At 38.2% G+C, this 19082-nt stretch overlaps 1 protein-coding gene and 3 long non-coding RNA genes across 4 annotated transcripts; 2 read left to right on the top strand and 2 right to left on the bottom strand.

Annotated features, from left to right (window-relative positions):
• Positions 1 to 792: 792 nt before the first annotated feature.
• Positions 793 to 2800, top strand: LOC140010480 (uncharacterized). The gene is made up of 2 exons (XR_011817774.1): positions 793 to 1267; positions 1727 to 2800. It is a non-coding gene; the product is annotated as an uncharacterized lncRNA (long non-coding RNA).
• On the bottom strand, positions 1795 to 6274 carry LOC113698993 (receptor protein kinase TMK1-like). The gene is made up of 2 exons (XM_027219006.2): positions 3731 to 6274; positions 1795 to 2908 (listed from the first exon to the last, which is right to left on the bottom strand). The coding sequence occupies exons 1-2, from the start codon at positions 6033 to 6035 to the stop codon at positions 2382 to 2384; spliced, it is 2832 nt and encodes a 943-aa protein (XP_027074807.1). The 5' UTR covers positions 6036 to 6274; the 3' UTR covers positions 1795 to 2381.
• A 3053-nt stretch (positions 6275 to 9327) lies between these two features.
• LOC140010461 (uncharacterized) lies at positions 9328 to 18825 on the bottom strand. The gene is made up of 2 exons (XR_011817750.1): positions 18080 to 18825; positions 9328 to 9651 (listed from the first exon to the last, which is right to left on the bottom strand). It is a non-coding gene; the product is annotated as an uncharacterized lncRNA (long non-coding RNA).
• Positions 17651 to 18805, top strand: LOC140010460 (uncharacterized). Its single transcript, XR_011817749.1, has 2 exons — positions 17651 to 17827; positions 18027 to 18805. It is a non-coding gene; the product is annotated as an uncharacterized lncRNA (long non-coding RNA).
• Positions 18826 to 19082: the final 257 nt, after the last annotated feature.

The following is a 19082-nucleotide window of genomic DNA, read 5'->3' as shown; positions in this document are numbered from 1 at the left end:
GATCAAAAGAAAAGACCCCTTGCTATTGGCGGGTTGGGACTGCTTTCCACCTTGATGGATTTCTTTGGGTATTTGCGTTCTTCTAATGCATTTGATGTCATACGTGTTAAAAGACTTAGGAGTCATGTTCAAATGGCGGATGAATCATGTGGGAAGATTCCATCATTCCTGTTCTACACCCAGTAATAGCAAGAAAATATATGTTTAATTAGGACTAAAATTCTTTACCGCGTATTTGAAAATATTTGTATTTGAGTAAGGTTTTGCAGAACTACAGTTCAGTCCTATGACCTAACGCTCTTCTTCTCCCTTTTTCTTTTTCCCCCTCCAGCTAGATTTGAAGTTGGAATTGTCAATGTTCCGCCTATAATAAGCGATTCTAAACCACGATATTCCTAAACAGAAGACACAAATATGAAAATCCTTATAATCAAGGAGGCGTGTTTGTTTTCTGTCGCTTAAAATAGGATTTTCCTTGTATTTTATACGGATCAAATGCCCTCCTCGTGTAACACTTCATAATCATTATAAAAACGTTAACAAGCTCGTGAAGATTGAGAATATAATTTTGATATGATTCCAGAGAGAAACAAAAAAAAAAAAAAAAAAAAAAGGAACAAGGTTCTAGAGTATTACATCATCCTTCCAAATGTTTCTTTCTAGCGTAGTTTTCGCTGATTTTTCCATTTCTCTGGATAAGTACATCTTTTTTCTTGCTGCATGCACAATATACGACGATTCATTTAAGTTAGTGGACTTTAGCTCTCATAGATTGTGATGATAATTAACAATACGTGGAAGTTTGATAAGTTCAGACTCGGGAGCGGCAGGTGGGAAAACCTTTGCTGTGGTTGACGCCCACAATTTTAAAGCATTTCCTATGATCTCGTAACACAAAGCAATCTTTAAAAACAGAGGAAAGCAACAGATCACAGACAGCCCAGAAATGCCTGCATAATTCGTAACCAAAATGGGAATCCATGCGTTGTACAGACGACAGCAACAGCACAACACAGCGCTCACATTCACATGTTTTTATCAGACATGGTGAGTCCCCCCAGGCAGCTATTTTTCTCTTTGTCTGGTATTGGATTGAGAGGCCCCACGAGACAAAACTCCTTTATGTGTTCTGTTTGGTTTGGTACCAACTACCAGATGCTTTAGAACATGAAGAAGCTTGATGACTAAGTAAAGATAAGAGGAAAACAACATCTGATTTGCCAGTGAAGCTATGTATCTCAAAATGGAAACTATTTCTTGGCCACCGGTATGGAATAGAAGTTAAAACAGAATGCGAATATGAAAATCAAAGAAAGAAATCACAAAGCAATGTTCATGAAATTTAGTTGCTTCGTGTCTACTGGAACCCTATAACAAATTTATGCATCTGCGTTTAATTAGTGTTTCAAGAATGCTTCTAATCTACTTTAGGTCTTAAGTTATATGTAGAGGCTTTTAGTTATGATTTGGGAGAGAATTATATAGCACAAAGATCCAGTTTGTATGTATTCAGCAGCAAGTATAGATGCATTGCCGTTTTTCTTGACAGCAGAAAATTTTCCGTAAGACTCAATCCGGACTCTGGAAGATGGATTACGATACTTTGTCTGTATTTCGTGGATTTTTTTGTAGAACATTTTCTTAATGATGTTCACTCTGTAATGTCGAATTACTTCTGTATGTCGAATCACTATGTAATGATCTTCCTTTTCCTTGTCCTCAAAAGATGCCTGTTCTGTCCTGAAGAGCATTATTTGCTTGTCAACTTGAATTTACCTCGCAACAATTTCCCAATGAACGGGTAAATTAGAGCATTTACGAATAAAGGAAGACGTAGGACCAGCGTGTTGATGAAAAGCATTCACATGATCGATACAAATATGAAATACTCGAGATAACAATCTTTCTGGGACCATTTGGAAGAAAAAGGAAACGACCAGTGGAGTAATTTCACCCTGCTGCTGCTATCATTATAGCACCTCATCCAACAGGCCTTTTACTGAAAGCTACTTTGTATTCTTGAAATCATTTCAGCAATCTTTTTTCACTCCAATTCAATCATCCTACCAGCATTAGTTGTTTAATACTGGACCACTGATACCTGTCTCTCGGCATTCAAGGGCATTATGAGAAGACCTATGGTTTTTAAGAGAGAGACCCCTGACGTTACAAAATATAGTCCTTTGAGAAGCCTCAAGGAGATCACAAGTCAGTTGACAGTTTTTAAGGGAAACCAGATATGCTACATATCAGACACTTAGAAAAAGAGAACTTGGATCAACAAGCTGAGGGCTACATAAACTTACAGTGAGGAAGAGGAAAATGGAATGAACAGGAGAAATCAATCACCACTCGGTACTATTGTTGGAAATTGTGATCAATCACCTACCATCAGCAGATGTAAATGATTCGGCAAATCCATATGGTCGGGTAGGTATGCTAGTCTGAGTGTTGTCCAAGCTTGGATGGTAGGAAGAAGAAGACGAGTCCATATGGCTTCTGCCTTCCGCTTGCCACTTCTTTAGGGCTTGTGGCAGAGACATTTCAAGGTCAATGCCATATATGTCCTCTGTATTCTGAGCAGCTGGTCTCCAAAGCTCTACTAGAGAAGATAATACATTGACAGCATGCCCCATTTCAGGCCTTTGATATGGTTCCCTTGCACAGCAGTGGCCTGCAAGCTCTGCAACAGTGCTGATGCTGGCTAGTGTTTCCTCATCGAGGTCAATGGATGGGTCAATTGCTTTTCGAAACATGTCCTTGTTAAGCTGTGCTCTTCGGAACCATGTAACAAGGTGCACACTTTCCTCAGGTTGGCTGTCATCAAGAGCCTTTCTTCCTGTGATCAGTTCCATTAAGATCACGCCGAAACTGAAGACATCGACTTTAGTGGTCACTCTCCCAGTCACTGGCAAAGGCATGAAACAGGAAGGCAAGTTAATCCATCAAATGGACTTGACCAAGTGGTTGCATCAACTTACTGATAATCAAGAGCAGTAAAAGACAATAATTGTACAAAAGGATGCTCAACATGAGGCCCAGGCATAATCAGTCTGGCAGTGATAGAGTGCTTGTGATAGTGCTAGAAATACTAAGATTTTATTCTCTGGCTTGACATGAGCTCAAGATTCTACCCTCTTGCTTGTCATAAGATTAAGACTCTCCTCTTGCAGTCAAATAAGAGCCTTAGCACTCAACCTACAAATTCAAGAAGTTTCATGCTGTTCTACCCTGAGTTTATGCTATATTCTACTTGATAAAAAGAATTCTTGCTCTCCAGTTGGAAGACTAAGCAGATTTATGCAAAGGATACTCTCTCTGAGAGCAGAATTTGAGAGTAACAAGTCCTACGGAAGTATAATTTCTATGCTAGCTGATTCCTTGAAAGGCATTGAGACCAGGCCCATGGTAGTTCGATGAGATTAAAATGGAAGTTTTGATAATCATGACAAACAATAAGATAGTTTTTTGCTTTCAAGAAGTTATTCTTGTTATAGTTTTAGAATAATGGATGATAGTACAGATAGCAGGAGACAATGTTTATGCAGTTCGGTGCATGGACAGACTTAATTACTCAAGAAACTGAACAATCAACTTCTGGTGTCACATGGTTCAAGCGACAGTTAGAATGTCATACAAAATTCTAGAATAGAAAAGAAAAAATTGATACTTAAACAGAAGTTATAGTGCAGTTGCATAATATCAGCAACTAACCAGGGAGAAATTTTACCTGCATATTCGGGTGCCAGATATCCAAATGTTCCAGCAATTCTTGTTTCAATAGAGCCCTTTCCTTCTGGAGCCAGACGCACAAGTCCAAAATCACCAACTTTGGCCCTCATATCATCTCCAAGTAGAATATTGGAAGGCTTTAGGTCCCTGTGTATGAAGCTTTGATGGGCTAGACCATGTAGGTACTCAACTCCTCGAGCAACATCCAGAGCGATAATTAACCTCTTAGTCCATCCTAGTGGTTTCAATCCTTCATTTGCCCAGTTGAAAAGATGCCTACTTAATGTACCTTGAGGCATGTATTCATAAACAAGGAGTTTCTCATTTCCATCAAGACAGTATCCAATAAGAGCAACAAGATGTCGATGACGAACCTTAGTCAAAACAGCAATCTCAGACTTAAACTCATCCAACCCTTTCCCAGCAAGCACACCAGACTCCATTCTCTTGACAGCAATCTCTGTTCCATCATGCAGTGCACCTTTGTAAACAGTCCCAAAGCCTCCTTGGCCCAATATATTCTCTTCGCTAAAACTATTCGTCACATTCTTCAGTATTTGAATGGAAATCTGCATGTTTCCTGCCTCAACCATTTGAATGTCGCTAGGTTCACTAGTATGAACAGTATGAACGTCGCTGATTGCTCCAACACTTACACTTGATCCTGCAACTGTGATCTTCACACTTTCATTATCAGATCCTGAGTGATGAGGATGAATTACCATGGCATTTGGGCTTTGAACTCTGTTGAACTGCTGTTGTTTGCTTCTGTACAAACAAAAAGCTGATATTCCGATCAAACAAAGGACAAAGATACCTCCAATTACAGAAAACACCACAATTCCGATCCAGTTCCTGGATTTCTTGTGATGAAGCAAACTACCATCACTTCCCGAACTTGGTGAACCAGATGTGCCCGGGCTAGACGTGCCAGGAGAAGTGGCATTACTCTTATCATTCCCAATATCAGGATTCCCTTTTGTTTTGACATCCAAGTTACTCCTAAATGCAGGAACTTTACCATGAAGATTATTGTTTGATACATCTAGTTCACTAAGTGCAGACAAAGTAGTCAGCTCCTCCGGGATGGTACCGGTGAGATTGTTGTTAGCAAGAACCAATCTTTGCAATGACTTCAGAGAAGAAAACGCAGGAGAAATAGTACCACTTAGGCCCATATTCTCAAAATTGACAATGGTAATGTTCCCATTGTTGCAAGTAACCCCGAACCAGTCTGCACATGGGTCATTCCCTTTCCAATTCTCCGCGAACTTCCTTGGATAATCCATTGACTTCGCAACTGAAAGCAATGTATTCACTCTAGGATCACAATCAGCAGGAGTTGGCAAACAGAAGCTATTAGTATTCTTAGTCATGTCCACAGAAACCGAATCATTGAACTTTGGCATTGGCCCTTGCAATAAATTATTAGTCAAATTGACAACTTTTAAAGACTCAAGATTCACCAAACTTGCTGGAACAGGACCGGTAAAGGCATTATCCCTAATACTCAAGGTCTCCAAACCCTTCAAACCCAAAAATTCAGGCAATGGACCTGAAAATCCATTGGAATGCAACCAAACCTCCTTCAAAAATGTCACATTCTGAATCACATCAATTGTTCCTGTAAGATTCTGCCCATTTAGCCACAGAGACTCAAGCTGCCAACCTGAGAAACTCGAGGGGAGTTCACCACTCAAGTCATTAAGAGCCAAATGCAACAGTGACAAGCTAGGAAAAGCATCAGGACCTAAAAACCCCGGAATTTTCCCTGTTATATTTGCACTATTTGCTGAGAAATTCTGCAATGCTGAAGAATTTTTAATACTTTCAGGAATTTCCCAGGCAGAAAAAGGGTTCCTATCAATCTCACAAGATATCAATGAAGTCATCCCAGCAAAAAAATCTGCAGGAATTGAAGTAAACTGATTGTTGGAAAGCATTAGAACCTGGAGTGAACTCAGCCCTTTTAAGCTTGGCAAAGGTCCAGAAATGTTGTTCCAATGCAGTTCTAGCCTTTCAAGTTCAGTGAGATTTGAGAGACTTTGAGGAAGTGTACCTTTCAAGTTCCGGTTTCCTATCTGGATCCGGATAACCCGTTTGTCATCTGAGCAACCCACATGAGGCCATTTGCAAGGATCTGGGTCAGACCAACCAAGAGTTTCAGGTGGGTTGAGGCTCTTCTTGAGAGCCAACATCACCTCAGCGTCATTGGAGGTCGGTTGGGAGTCCGCAGAAAAGAGAAGTGAAGAGAACCCAAGAAACAAAAAAGCTGCAATCTTGAACCCGAGTTTCGTTCTCATTTTGGTAAAGATTGGGATTTTTAGAGGAAAAAGAAAGGCTTTTTAGTGGTTGCAGAAAGCCTGCTTATGCAAGCATTGGGAAAAGAAACGAAAGGAAAGCCAATGTGGGGGTGGTTTGTGTTTAGTTATGTTTTGGTATTTGTTGCAGTTAAGTGGGGTGGGGGCTGCTGGGAGCCTTGGACTTGTGATGTTAGGGGGAGGAGGAAGAGAAGACGGGAGTGGGGAGTGGCGAGTGGCAAGTGGCAAGTGGCGAGTGAAGTGTATTTTTGAGCACATGATATTAGGGGCCCACTAAACTGCAAACCTCAGCATATGAAGAGATTGAGCGGCCGGGGATGGGGGTGTGGGTGGCCTAGCAACTGGCGAGGGGGGAAGGGGGCAAAATTGCGAATGACAGTAGTGTTATAAAGCTGTGACATGATGAATTGGATGATTCTTTGGAACATGGGCCAAAAGGCCAACTTGGAAATGGCAGTAAAAGCCCCCTTGCCAGGGCTAGGAAGCTCGTCCTATCTTGCGGAGAAGATTTGAGTGAATTCAATTCATCATCCGAAAGGAAGAACAGAAAAGAGATTGCCAATGTGAATCCCGGAAAGCTGGGATTGACAGAGAGATTTATTAATCTCTTTTGCAGTTATGCTTGGAGGTTTTAAATTTGAAAACCTTTGAGGTAGAATTAGAGCTCTTGCAGCAAATTTTGGCGGTACACTTTGTGAAGTTGTGATTCTGCCTAAGCATAGCACAGAATTTCGCTGAGGTGGGTGTTGGCATATTGGTGCTCTTGATTGATGTTGAAAGGAGTTGGGTCATTCCGCTCCTGAAACTTCCACGAATTTTCGATATGTAGGACAGTCTTTAATTTTGTTTATATCTTAAACATAAAACATAATCCTCTTTCGCTTCTTTTCTCTCTCATTCATCTCTTTTTCTACTGCATATTTTTTGCTAATCTTTTCTTTGCAATCTATTAACATCGGCTTGCTTGACCACCAATAGTAGTACTATTTTAGTAGTTATAGTAAATGATTCTTGCTTTCGAGGGAAAGACACTTTGGATGTAAATAATATTAATGTTCTTTAGGGCTATCCGACGTATATCTACAGCGAAGGGGGTGGAGGCAAGGGAGAATGGGAGCGAGAAGTCTTTTGGCAACGTGGCCGCCACCTCTAATTGTAATTGAATTTGAGAGGCTCACATAAAATGAAATTAATAACAAAAGAAAAAGAAAATTCAAAGCTTTCTAGGCATAGCACATTGTAATACTAGTGTTTAATGATGCACGCTCATTCGTGTAGGTGCAACAAATAAAAATGGCATACGATCTATCATTGATGAATAATTAGGAAATATATATAACATACGGTTGTGATTTGAGTGATGGCAAGCTTGGCAGGCAATTGTGGAGATAATTGGATTCAAGTTCAATATCAAATTACTTCTTTTTTATTGTTTTGGCTTTTGAAAGTTTGGGACCACCTTGTCCATATCATTGAATAGGAAGCTTAGAAAGTGGCCGCTGTGTCTTGATAGCATATATTTTCTCCTGCTTTTCGTTGGATTTCGCCTTGTTTTCAATTGTGTAAATTGAATTTAGAAAATGAGAATTAAAAAAGCACCAAACTAGATACTTCTGATTTTCAATTTTTTATAGCCTAAAAAAATTTAAAACCAGAATATAAAAAAAAAACAATTGAGAACATGACAGAGTAACTTTTTCAAATTAAAATCTAAAACCACATTTTGAAAATCAATTTAGTCAAAGTATAAATAATAGATGTGTACATTACTTAACATGTAAACTATCACATTAATAGCTAACGTACATTGTCATCTTCCTACTTTGAGCCTCGGATGGATTAACAGGTTAGCTTGGATGTGGTTAAGGGCCTGTTTGATAACATAAAAAAGCGTTGACACTAAACTTTTTTCGACGTTCAGATGTTTTGGATGTTTGATAAATAAAAATCCATCTGCTGAATTTGTTACGTGGTGCTGAACTTGTATGTATTTTTTTCAGTACAAGAATTGTAACTGAATGCTTAATTCTGATAAAAATCAACATAATTATTTCAATTACCTTATCTTATCTACCAAATCTACAATCGTTTGTTAATTATATTCAAAATTATTATCTAATAAAACAACCTGATATTCTATGTTCAAAATTTTTATCTAATTAAATAACCTGATATTTTCTATGTAACGGTTTTCTACTTCTCTGATCTCCCTTTTTAATGACTTTTGCGTCATCTCCATACTCCTCATATGATATATTTTATCTTTTATATTAATTTAATTTAAAAATAAATATTGTCAATTTCATGCATAACAATTTTAAACTGATTAAATCATAGGTTCTATTTCTTCTTTTGGATGAAAAAAATATAAGGACAAAATTGTACAATTTAACTTATTAAGCATTCAGGTATAAATGTTTATCAAACAGTATAAATAATTTCAACATTCAAATTCAGATATTCATATTTTTTTCATGTTTAAAATTCAACAAATTAATTGTTTCAATATACAGATTTCAGATTTCAGTTTTATTGTACGGAATCTAAGGCCACATGTCAAAAATCAAAGTGCGAGTAGTTCATTAATCATTGTTCATCATTTTCTCTTTATGAATACCCTCGATCATCTTCATTTATGAGATATCTCACTTGAACTCTTAGAATCTTGATTTGCTATAAATCCCAAACCAATTTGACAGTCATAGATAAACCAGGGGACTTAATGATCCCGACATTTTCCCTCATATTTGCTTGCAAGTGAATGGATTAGATCGCATTACGAATAGTGTTGTTAATCGAGTCGGGTCGAGCCGAGTATCTGAACACCGAGCTCGACTGGTGACGAATTCGAGCCAGGCTCGAGCTCGCTCGACCGCGCGGACGAGCCATGATATGCACTCGAACTCGACTCGAAAAATGAAAATGTGGCTCAAACTCGAGCTTGAGCTTGACTCGTTTATCACAAACGAGCCAGGCTCAGACGAGTTCGAGCCCGAGCTCGAAATATCTGTCCGAGCTCGAGGCTTGAGGCTCGATTTCGAAATATTTGTCCAGCAATCAGTTATTACGAAGTCCTGCTCCAGCATAGTTCCATTTAATAGATCCAAAAATTTGTCCAGAGTTAGGCTATCCAAAATCAACAAAAATTACTAGGATTGGCAACCAATGCCATTCTCATTCAAGAATACATAAACTCTAACCACATTTCATCCAAGACAACATATAAGACCATAACATCCATACAACACAAATTCTAGGAATAAAAGTCAACAAATACACAAACTACAGCCTAATTTCATACGAGACAACATCCATAAGAGCCAATATATCATAACAGGTTTTGTCCAGCCAAATAAACACACAAAGTACAGCCAAATAACTATGTAAAACACTGCTACATAGCTAAAAAATTGTCCAACTTCAGGAATCACAAGAAAAAGTACAGCAACCCCTTCAGAAATCACAAGAAAAAGTACATTTCACAAGTCCAGCTTTACAAATCACAAGAAACAACATCACATATTCTAAAAAATAGCCTTCAAATGTCTGGAAGATCAATTTCTTCAATTGTAGATAATTCGGGAACATCGAGTGGTTCCTGCAAAACGAAAACAAGAATGGTACAACTCCTAACAAGATAAAATGAGCTGTCAAAATAAACAACTAGTAGAAGATATATTTTACTTACAAGGGAAAATATACTTGAGTCAAGTCCATAAGAAACATATGCAGGAATATATGTTGTCAAGTCCATATGATATTTAATAACTATTTTCAGCTTGCTTTTCGCCATTTCTACAAATGCATTTATCCAAATTAGCAATAAAACCTGAAGTACCATTTATGCAACGAATAACAAACAATTTCAGCAGAAAAAAAAATCTTCTTAAGCATTAAAAGTATGTATTTTCGAGGATCACTAAAAGTATTTCTAGAGTATTTGGTGACTAATTTTTGGTAACATAAATACTCTTGGTTTGATAATTTAAAGCACTTTTTATTAGAAGTATTTGTATTAGAAGAGTTTCTTTATAACACAGCAGCTCCAAACGGGATTTAAATTAATAGGAGTTCTTCCATTATCATTCTGCTACAACTGCTAAAAAGAGTGCACTGATCCTTCCAAGTACGCTTAATTTTGACCCAATATTTGTCAACTCAATAGAACTAAACTAGTCATGAACTCGTGCCATCCATAACTAGTAGTGAGTGCGTTTGGATTGCTCTAATCTGAATAAATTACTGATAATGCGCCTTAGGATGTTTGGATAGGTTAAATAATCCAGCAAATGTACTCACGCCTGATTTTTTTCCCAACTCTTGCCACGTAAGCATTTTTTTAGTACTTTATCTCAATTTACATAATGGATGAACGGCTGAAGATTACTTCCCGTTATTTTTGTCCCTTTGTGTATGCACGTTGTCCCACAGTGCAAATCACACAAAGCTGCAGGACGCTTTACTCTTTACGAATCAACCACCCGACATGCTGAACATTTACAAAACTGAATTAAATTCGTCCATCTCCACCAAATATCCATAGCCATCGAACGCATGCGCATCTGAAGTTACTTTTGCAGCCGTCAGCAAGCGCATGGTACAGGACGAAGAGTTGATTTCTTCAATTCAATGCAAAGCACTGATCAGTTAACAAATCTTGAGCCTTCGTCGACGGATAATTTGCTAATTCAGCGAAGGAAAAAAAGGTTTTGGCAGACAAATTCCAGCTAAATCCAAGGTATTTGCTCAATCTTTCACTTTTATTTTCCCCGCGGGTCAAGAAGCCTTCCTTTTCTATAGCTGCACAGCAGGTGACCTTCTTTTAGGTTGCTGGGAAGTTACTCTTCGAAACAACTAATTTGCACCGACCCAAATTTGCATGTTTTGACCTGTTGTTATGGGCTGATGTTCTGATGAAGTATAGATCAAAAAACCTTTTTTTAGATCCAAACAGTGGCGGATCTATTTATGCAATGTAGTTGTATTAAGTTGGTCATTTATGACCTGTTAATTGTTGATGCCTTAAAAATTCTGGATATAATTTTAATTGTTTAACTCGTTTGAATGTAGATCCTGGTACTAGAGTTTGAAAGATTTCTCTGAAGTTCATCAGTTAGCAACAAAAATAATTGGATCTAACAAAAGATCTGCTATTCATAATTGTTACGCAAAGCAATTAACCAACAATTACATATCAACGGATTTCACATTGTAGTGCATTATTTCGTTTTCCACAAGGAAAGAAAAAACAATCCGAAGTAGGCCATATTCGTACTTATTTCTCTGTTTTGGCTGCCAGATAAACAAATTAGTTGAATCAACTGGATAGAATCTTATCCGATATTATGTGGATAAAACTAATAATTTATTTCAGTACCAATGGCTGTTTCACTAGTAGTTCCTCATGTTAGAATATCTGCTTTAGAACAGTTACCTGTTAAGTGGCATATGGTGGTATTAGGATTTTGATTGCTAGTGGTACATGTTACACATCAATAGGAGTGCCTGCAGTTTATTATGCTCAATTTTTTCCTAACAGAATGGAGAAGCTAGATAGTAAATTCTATCTAGAATTGTGGCGGATTTTTTTTTATTTTTTTGTATACTACTATTCTGTTTTTGTATACGGCTCAAGATTGCTTGGTTGTCTAATAGAGAGTTTATAAATTGCACGCTACTCTATGGTAGCATGGGTGTCCGATTATTTATCTTGTACCATATTTATTTATCCTGTAAATGGATGTGATTAGCATGGGTGTCTAAAGGGTCATCTTTATTTGCATGCAGCCAGGGAACGATTATTAACAGAAATTAAGAGACTTGAAAAATTGATATATTAGATCCATAGGTCTGGAAATGTATATGTAGCGAGGTGGAACGGTTTGGTATTATTTCTGCACAGATATTTGTTCCAGGTCATTGAAGCTAAAATTGCTTAAAAGTTAATTGAAATTAAAGAGGCACTAAGTTACTGTTTTTGTTGCTTAGAAATGAGACTGTTGTAGCATCTGTTAAAATGTATTCATTCATTTCTGCTTACACTCATAACGAAAAATGAAAAAATAGACTTATGAAAATAAATTTCCTTCGCTGTATTCGTTCTTTAGATTGAACGGATATTTGGTGTGGACTTTGTTCAAAAGTAGGCTCAGTAGTAAAAGTAAAAAAAAAATTGACATCTGCTGCACCTGTTTTGGATATAGGTATTGCAATTTGAGTTGTTATGTATTCGATTGGCTCAATGCATTGCTCATTCAGCCAATGACCGCAGCTAAACAAAAAATTGGACTCCCATTGTAAGTCCCTCTAACCTTTATAAGTATCATATATTCGTTCATGGTGTATAACTGAAATCAATTCTTCTATTTGTAGCCTCTCCTACTAGCTGCACATCCTTTGAGTCTTCCAGACCATCCATCGCTTCAAATAACTATCAACTGTGTATGGAGAACTACAATCAGCATGTAAATCACGTTTGCCCTTAACACTTCTACTATTCTATTTACAAATTGTTGGGGCAGAATTAGTCACATTTACCTGCCATGTTTTAACTTTTAATGGTAAAATTTGTGTTCTTATATGTAGCAGATGAACGAGAAATTGTAGTGGACTTCTACCATGGACTTCAACTTCATCACCACCTATGTTGAGTGGAAGCAAACGAAAAAATGAGATAATCACAAGACAAATGACCAGAATTATGATATGCTTGCCACATGTTTGCTGGAACAATTTGAGATGCAAGTCACCGGAGGCCAATGCCAATCAAGAATGTATAGGTTTAGGAAGAAGTGGAACGTGTTTGCCAATTTTCGTGGTTTGTCATCGAAAGCGGAGACTGGGATTGGCTGGGATGAAGAGAATAACTGCATTACGGCTTCCGACGAGCACTGGGCCCAAATGGAAGCGGTAAGCGACTATTGAAATACCTGCTACTTATCCTTTCTTATTTTTTCTTTGTGCCCAACTTGCTGCCATACTAATAGATATGCAGACTAGTCTTGAGCCGAAGTGTATACCAAAAACACTTAATCAATTTTTAGATGATGGCAGTTAATAATCAAACCAGGTTTGCTGCTTTCACCAACCAGTTTTAGAGTGTGTTGTATCGTTGCGCTTTTTTTTACATAAGCATATTATTTGAGAAAGCTTCTATCATATTACATGGGCGTACATTCCTCCTACTTCTCATAAATTTAAATGTTGGTAGAGAACTAACTTTTTTGTTTTGTATTGTTTAGGTGAACAAAGAGTACAAAGATTTCAAAGTGGCTGGAAGTTGCTTCCTATATGATCTGTATACTTCAACAACATTAGGAAAAACTGCAACAGGTAGCTATGCACAATCTGCAAAGCAACCTGTCCTCGAGGGCGAACATCGACGGCCAGTTGTTGGAAAGCCACAAAAGAGCAAAGGAAAGGCTGCAGCCACAAGTTCAGCTACCTCTGGCTACCAGCAGTACCCTTGGGAGGGAGAGGACGTATACTACATACCTCCGGTACCTGGAGCGTCATCTGGAAAGCATTTTGCCTCAAGTCTTGGCACTCTCGGAGATCGTGAGGGATCTAGAGGTGCTAAATCAACAAAATCATCTAGTGATAGGGAAAGACTAGATGATGCAATCAGCAAAATCTCTCGTGTCACCACCGCTTCGCATGAATTTAATCAAAGTCAGTATGAAGAGGAAGCAGAATACAGTGTACCGGTAGTTCAAGACATGGTGAAAAAAATGCAATTTCCAAAATCGGTTAAGCTGAAAACGAAAATGTACTTTGCCGAAAGAAGAAATGCGGGACAAAGATGTGCATTCGTACGCTTTGATGATGCCGAGCGCTATGATTACATTGAACTCATTATGGAGGAGCTTCGCTATGGCAAGCCCCCACAGTGAAGCATCAGATCTGTGCACAACGGCTTCTGTCAATTTCCTTTGTCTGCTTGTGTCAATTTCCTTTGTTTGGTTGAAATTTCTAGAATGGTGGCTGAACTTTACTTAGCTTATGTATCGGTTGCTTCTTTATTGTGTGTTCTGAACTGCAATTCCTAGACTTGTGTCTTGAGATGTAGCATTTGTTAAAAACAATTAAGTGTACTTTCTTGAATAAGTGTATGTTGAGTGTATTTATTTGGTTATTCAAAATGCGGGTGGGAGGGAATTAATGGGTGGCACTGGACTATCCTATTCTGTATTTACAATTGAGTGTACTTATAGGGTGGCGTTAATACTGACGACACCTTGTTGAGCTATTATAAATGGGTGGCATCAAGCTTCTAGCCACCAATTAATTGTACAGGTTTTTCGGCCTTAATGAACGGCCACTTGTTGTGTATTAGTGCAGGTGCTTGAGTGAATTGTGAAATTGGTAAATAAATAAAAACGTGGCTTAGGTTTGCTTGGTCTTTATAAAGGGGACATGTTATTGGATTTGTGTAATCCCAATAGTATGGTTGCAAGTGTTAGGACATTTCAAGGCTAGATATCGTACAATTGCACCAAAAGTCCCACACCTTCAATATTTTAACTTAAAATGGCAATGTACATTAGTTTGTCTTTTTTCTTAAAGCACTTAAGGTACGAATCTTTACGAATCTACAAAATTCTATATTATGTGATGTAGTCACGATAGAGAGTCAGGAATATATACACATTGGGGGAAAAAAGCCGACAACCTGTACAATTATAGCAAAAACAGCCTGGTGGGAGTGGTCATATCTGGTAAGGCGTGGCATGTGAAACAATTGTCCAAAGGAATGACACCGATAGCCACAAGTGCCGGTACGTGCATTTCTGGAACGGTGGCCTATTCTATCAACAAGGGCTCGAGTAGAAGAACAATAATGCGCCCGTGGTTTGAAAAGATAGCAGGTCTCCAGAGCTCTATATATATGTTAACAAGAGCCCGTGTCTATGCATATCACATATTACAATTCTCTACTTTGGGGGAAAGCAGCAAGAAACACTCTGCTTCGAAGACAAAGCTCCCGTTCGTCGAACGACATAACAGAACGCCCCGTGAGTAGAAGGTTTAAGTATCGGCTCTCAATTTTTTTTTTAATAAAAGCTTCCTTGTTCAGTTCTTGCTTAACTCCCTTGTTGTAATATTCAAAGGACAAAGCCCACTTGGTGTAACTATATACTCTCTTGCTGTGTATTTACTCCAGGGGATATGAATCGCTCCCGAAATAGTAGTTCAAGCAATGACGAAGCATCAGATGATAACCAGGATGCCTTGCTACTTGGACTTGCAGCTGAGTTGATACTTCTACATTCGGAGGTAGAAAGGTATGGAGGTCCGAAACTCAAAATTCCACACCATGATGGCTCACTCATAGGGCGTCAATGGGTTGAGGAGTTGATCAATGGTCACTACAAATGAATTATCGAAAATTGTCATATTTCGGTTGACAATTTCCTCCTACTTTGTGACATACTAAAATACAATAAGTACGTACCTCAAAACTATCAAAAACGAGTGAAAATCGAGGAGGCACTGGCCATGGCTTTGGTAATGGTAAGTCATAGTGCCCAACAACGAGTTTTGGCAGAGCGTTTCGATAGATCAACGGAGACAATTAACCGCAATGTAAGGGAGGTCCTGCGCGGTCTTTGTATGTTTGCTTCACAAATAATTCGCCCTTTTGACTACGATCAGGTGCATCCAAGGATCGAAAATTCGACAAAATACTTCTCGTGGTTCAAGGTTAGGCTGTGAATGATCTAAATTCAAAATGACAAATTTTGGCAGTGATCTTCCATCTCAAAACTCACAACGTATTTGTAAGAGAGAAATTAAAATTTTATCTTGTTGGGAAATGCAGGATGCAGTGGGAGCAATTGATGGCACTCACATTCCGGCGTGCCCGCCCTCAGGTCACTAAATGGCGTATACAAATCGACATGGATTTCAGTCGCAAAATCTACTGACAATATGTGATTTCGATATGCGATTCACGTACATATATGCTGGGTGGGAGGGAAGTGCACACGATACCCGAGTGTTAGATGATGCTCTGTCACACCCGTCAGACTTCCCAATGGCACCTGAAGGTAACTCTCTTGTATTATATTTGCTGCACCTATTTAAGTATATGCTACTTTTTGGATGGTGTGTATAAATCATTTACTACAATTTTGTCACACATAAGTCCATAAAATAGTGGATTTATTTTTTTGGCTTGTGCTATTAACAACTACTTACGAATATAGCATTTTTTAAAGGTAATTTTAGTACTTTAAAAAAATTTCAGATATTTCAGTAACATGCTAATTTTTTAAATTATAAATCTGTGTTTGTTCTATTTAAATTAGCTGGATTTTAAACAAGGTAGTATATTTTTTAGTGGTACTTTATTGGTCAACATATAGTACTATAAAGTTTTCATAAAAAGTAAACTGCCATCATAAAACTAATCGTTTTCGTTTTTCAATTTAAGGTAAATACTACCTTGTAGATGCTGCATATAAGAATGTTCCAGGCTTCTTACCACCGTATAAGAATGCAGCACGGGCCAGTCCTGAAAAAATTTTATTTAATATGCGCCACTCGGAACTTAGAAATGTCATTGAACGAACATTTGGAGTTCTGAAGAACAGATTTAAATTTTTGAAGGGACCGGTTCCAAATTTTTATATGACCACTCAAGTCAATGTTGTTATAGCTTGTTGTGTATTGCACAACTTTCTTCGCTTACACCAACCAGGCGACACCCATTTTCAACTGGCTGAGGACGGTAATGTTAGATTAGAGCACCAACAGAGTGGCGGTGAGTTACCTTACGTGCAGCCATTGAATGCATCCCGAGCTGAGATTATGGCTTGGAAAGCTAGGCGAGATGCGATTGCAACTGAAATGTATGGCGCGCAATGTAAGAGAAGGCGTTAGAAACTCAGGGGCATACTTTGGACCGGCGTAATACTAAATAATGGCTGCGCCGGGGCCGCTCCAGTTGCATTTCTACTTTTTGCAAGGGACCAGATGGTTGCCAAGCTTTTATTGAGGGTATAACGAATAAACTTCCATTCCTTCTACTATGATGTATCAATTAGACTTCCCCTCAAATCGTATAGAAGTTTCGGATGTTCCATGTAATATTCGATAAGATGTGTATGGTTTGTATTGGATTAATCTGCTTTTATCCAAAATTGAAAGTTTATTTATAAACAATTTACTTAATGTGCTCCAAAGTGATTGGAATGACTTTCCCATTGCACTTAAATAATTGTTAAGCTATCCAAACACTTATTTGGAATAAATTCGACAAATAATTGTTAAAGTGTCCAAACACCTATTTGAAATATACTCATGTTATCCAAACAATTATCTTTCACCCATACTTTTCAAAAAGTCAACAAATAAATATTTGCACAATTATTCCAAATAATCCACTATCCAAACGTACTCAGTATTTTTTAACCAGGCTTTTGAACCATTTTTCACTATTTTTTTAAAAAAATATTTCAATGTCATCCTAATTATGTAATATTAAAATAATTAAAAAATATTATATCATTGACCCAGTTGAACCATGAACAGAAAGCTTATTGATTCAAGTTTTATCCCGAGTTTGAAAACTGTGGATTGTAGATTGGGTACAGTTGTCTCCATAATTAAAAAAAAAGGATCTATTTCTAGGAAGCTAGTAATGTTGCTCAAAACTCAAAAGCATCTCTTCCTTTTTTCTCTCACAGGGAAGAAAAAAAAAAGAAGCTATTTCTTCTCATTGCGACATACATATCCAGCCAAAGCAACTTTCTCAACAATTTGCACTTCAGGTAAAGTGTACTAAACTTCAGGTGTAAGTATATTTTGGCCTAATTTCATCTTGGTAATAGCATGTTACCTTAAATTCAGTGTTGCAAACAATGTATTTAAAAAATTGAATAAGCTTATACATAATCTGGTTATGATCTATGAAGTGATTTATGTGATATATTCAATTAAGTACATGTTGGCTACACGCCATTTATGCAGTTTATTACAGTACATGTTGGGATAATTTACCTACGAAAAGAGACAACACTTACCAGAAATCAACGATGGATTAGAGAAACCAGTCAAATTGGACCGGTTTTAGCCGTGGCAGTGGACTGGTTGTTAATGAAAGAAAACAGAGGTGCTGGCCGTGGGTTGCGGCTATGGGCTGCGGTGGAGAGGCAGAGGTTGCTGTAGGTTGCAGCTGTGGGCTGCGGTGGAGAGCTGCAGGCTGCGGCGGAGAGGAAGGTTGCTGGCTGTGGAGTGTGGTGGAGAGGAAGGTCACTGGCTGTGGGGTGCGGCGGAGAGGAAGGGGTGCGGCGGAGATGGAGGTTGTTGGGAGTGGTTGTGGAGTGCGGCGGAGAGTGGGGTGCAGCGGAGAGGAAGGGGTGAGGCTATGGGTTGCGGGGAAGAGTGCGGCTGTGTGTTGGGACTTGGGAGGTTGCTGAAATGAAACGATGCAATATCGAACCCTAGTCCAAATTTCTTCTCTTTGACTGCTAAAATGACAAAAATGCCATTGACAAGTTTTCGAGCTACTCGTTTGGCTTAACAGCTCTAATTATGAGTCTCGGCTCGTACACGCACCAAATGGCTGTGACTGCACCTAATGGACTTAACAAGGTAGGTAGCGAATAATGGGATGCTTGATCTAGATTGAGGAATTACGAGGATAAAAGACGAAAAGTAAAGAAATTGGGCCTTGTTTTCGCACTTTTGCTATGAACATGTCAATTTGGAAATTCAAAAGCAAATAAAAAATGGCTTTTTTCATTTTACTAAGTAGTTCTTGATAGAATATTATGTAGTAATCGTGACAAGGTTTCGAATTTGCTATCTTCTTTTTCTTCCTCAATTTAAGCTTTGGTATTCTCTTGGGCTAAGGCCCGTCATGCATTGGCCTGCTTTTGATGCTTGGATTGATGATAATCTGTAAAAAATGGTTCCAAATGGAGTTAGCAGTGAATTGCCCATGGTCACTACATGAGAAGTGCTTATTTTCAGTCTTATTTCTCTCTCGAACGCCAACAGCGAAAGGAGAAATTCAGCTAAAAC

Source organism: Coffea arabica, chromosome 7c (genome assembly GCF_036785885.1).
Source record: "Coffea arabica cultivar ET-39 chromosome 7c, Coffea Arabica ET-39 HiFi, whole genome shotgun sequence".
NCBI classification, from domain to species: Eukaryota; Viridiplantae; Streptophyta; class Magnoliopsida; order Gentianales; family Rubiaceae; genus Coffea; species Coffea arabica.
This window is presented reverse-complemented; position numbering and strand designations above follow the sequence as displayed.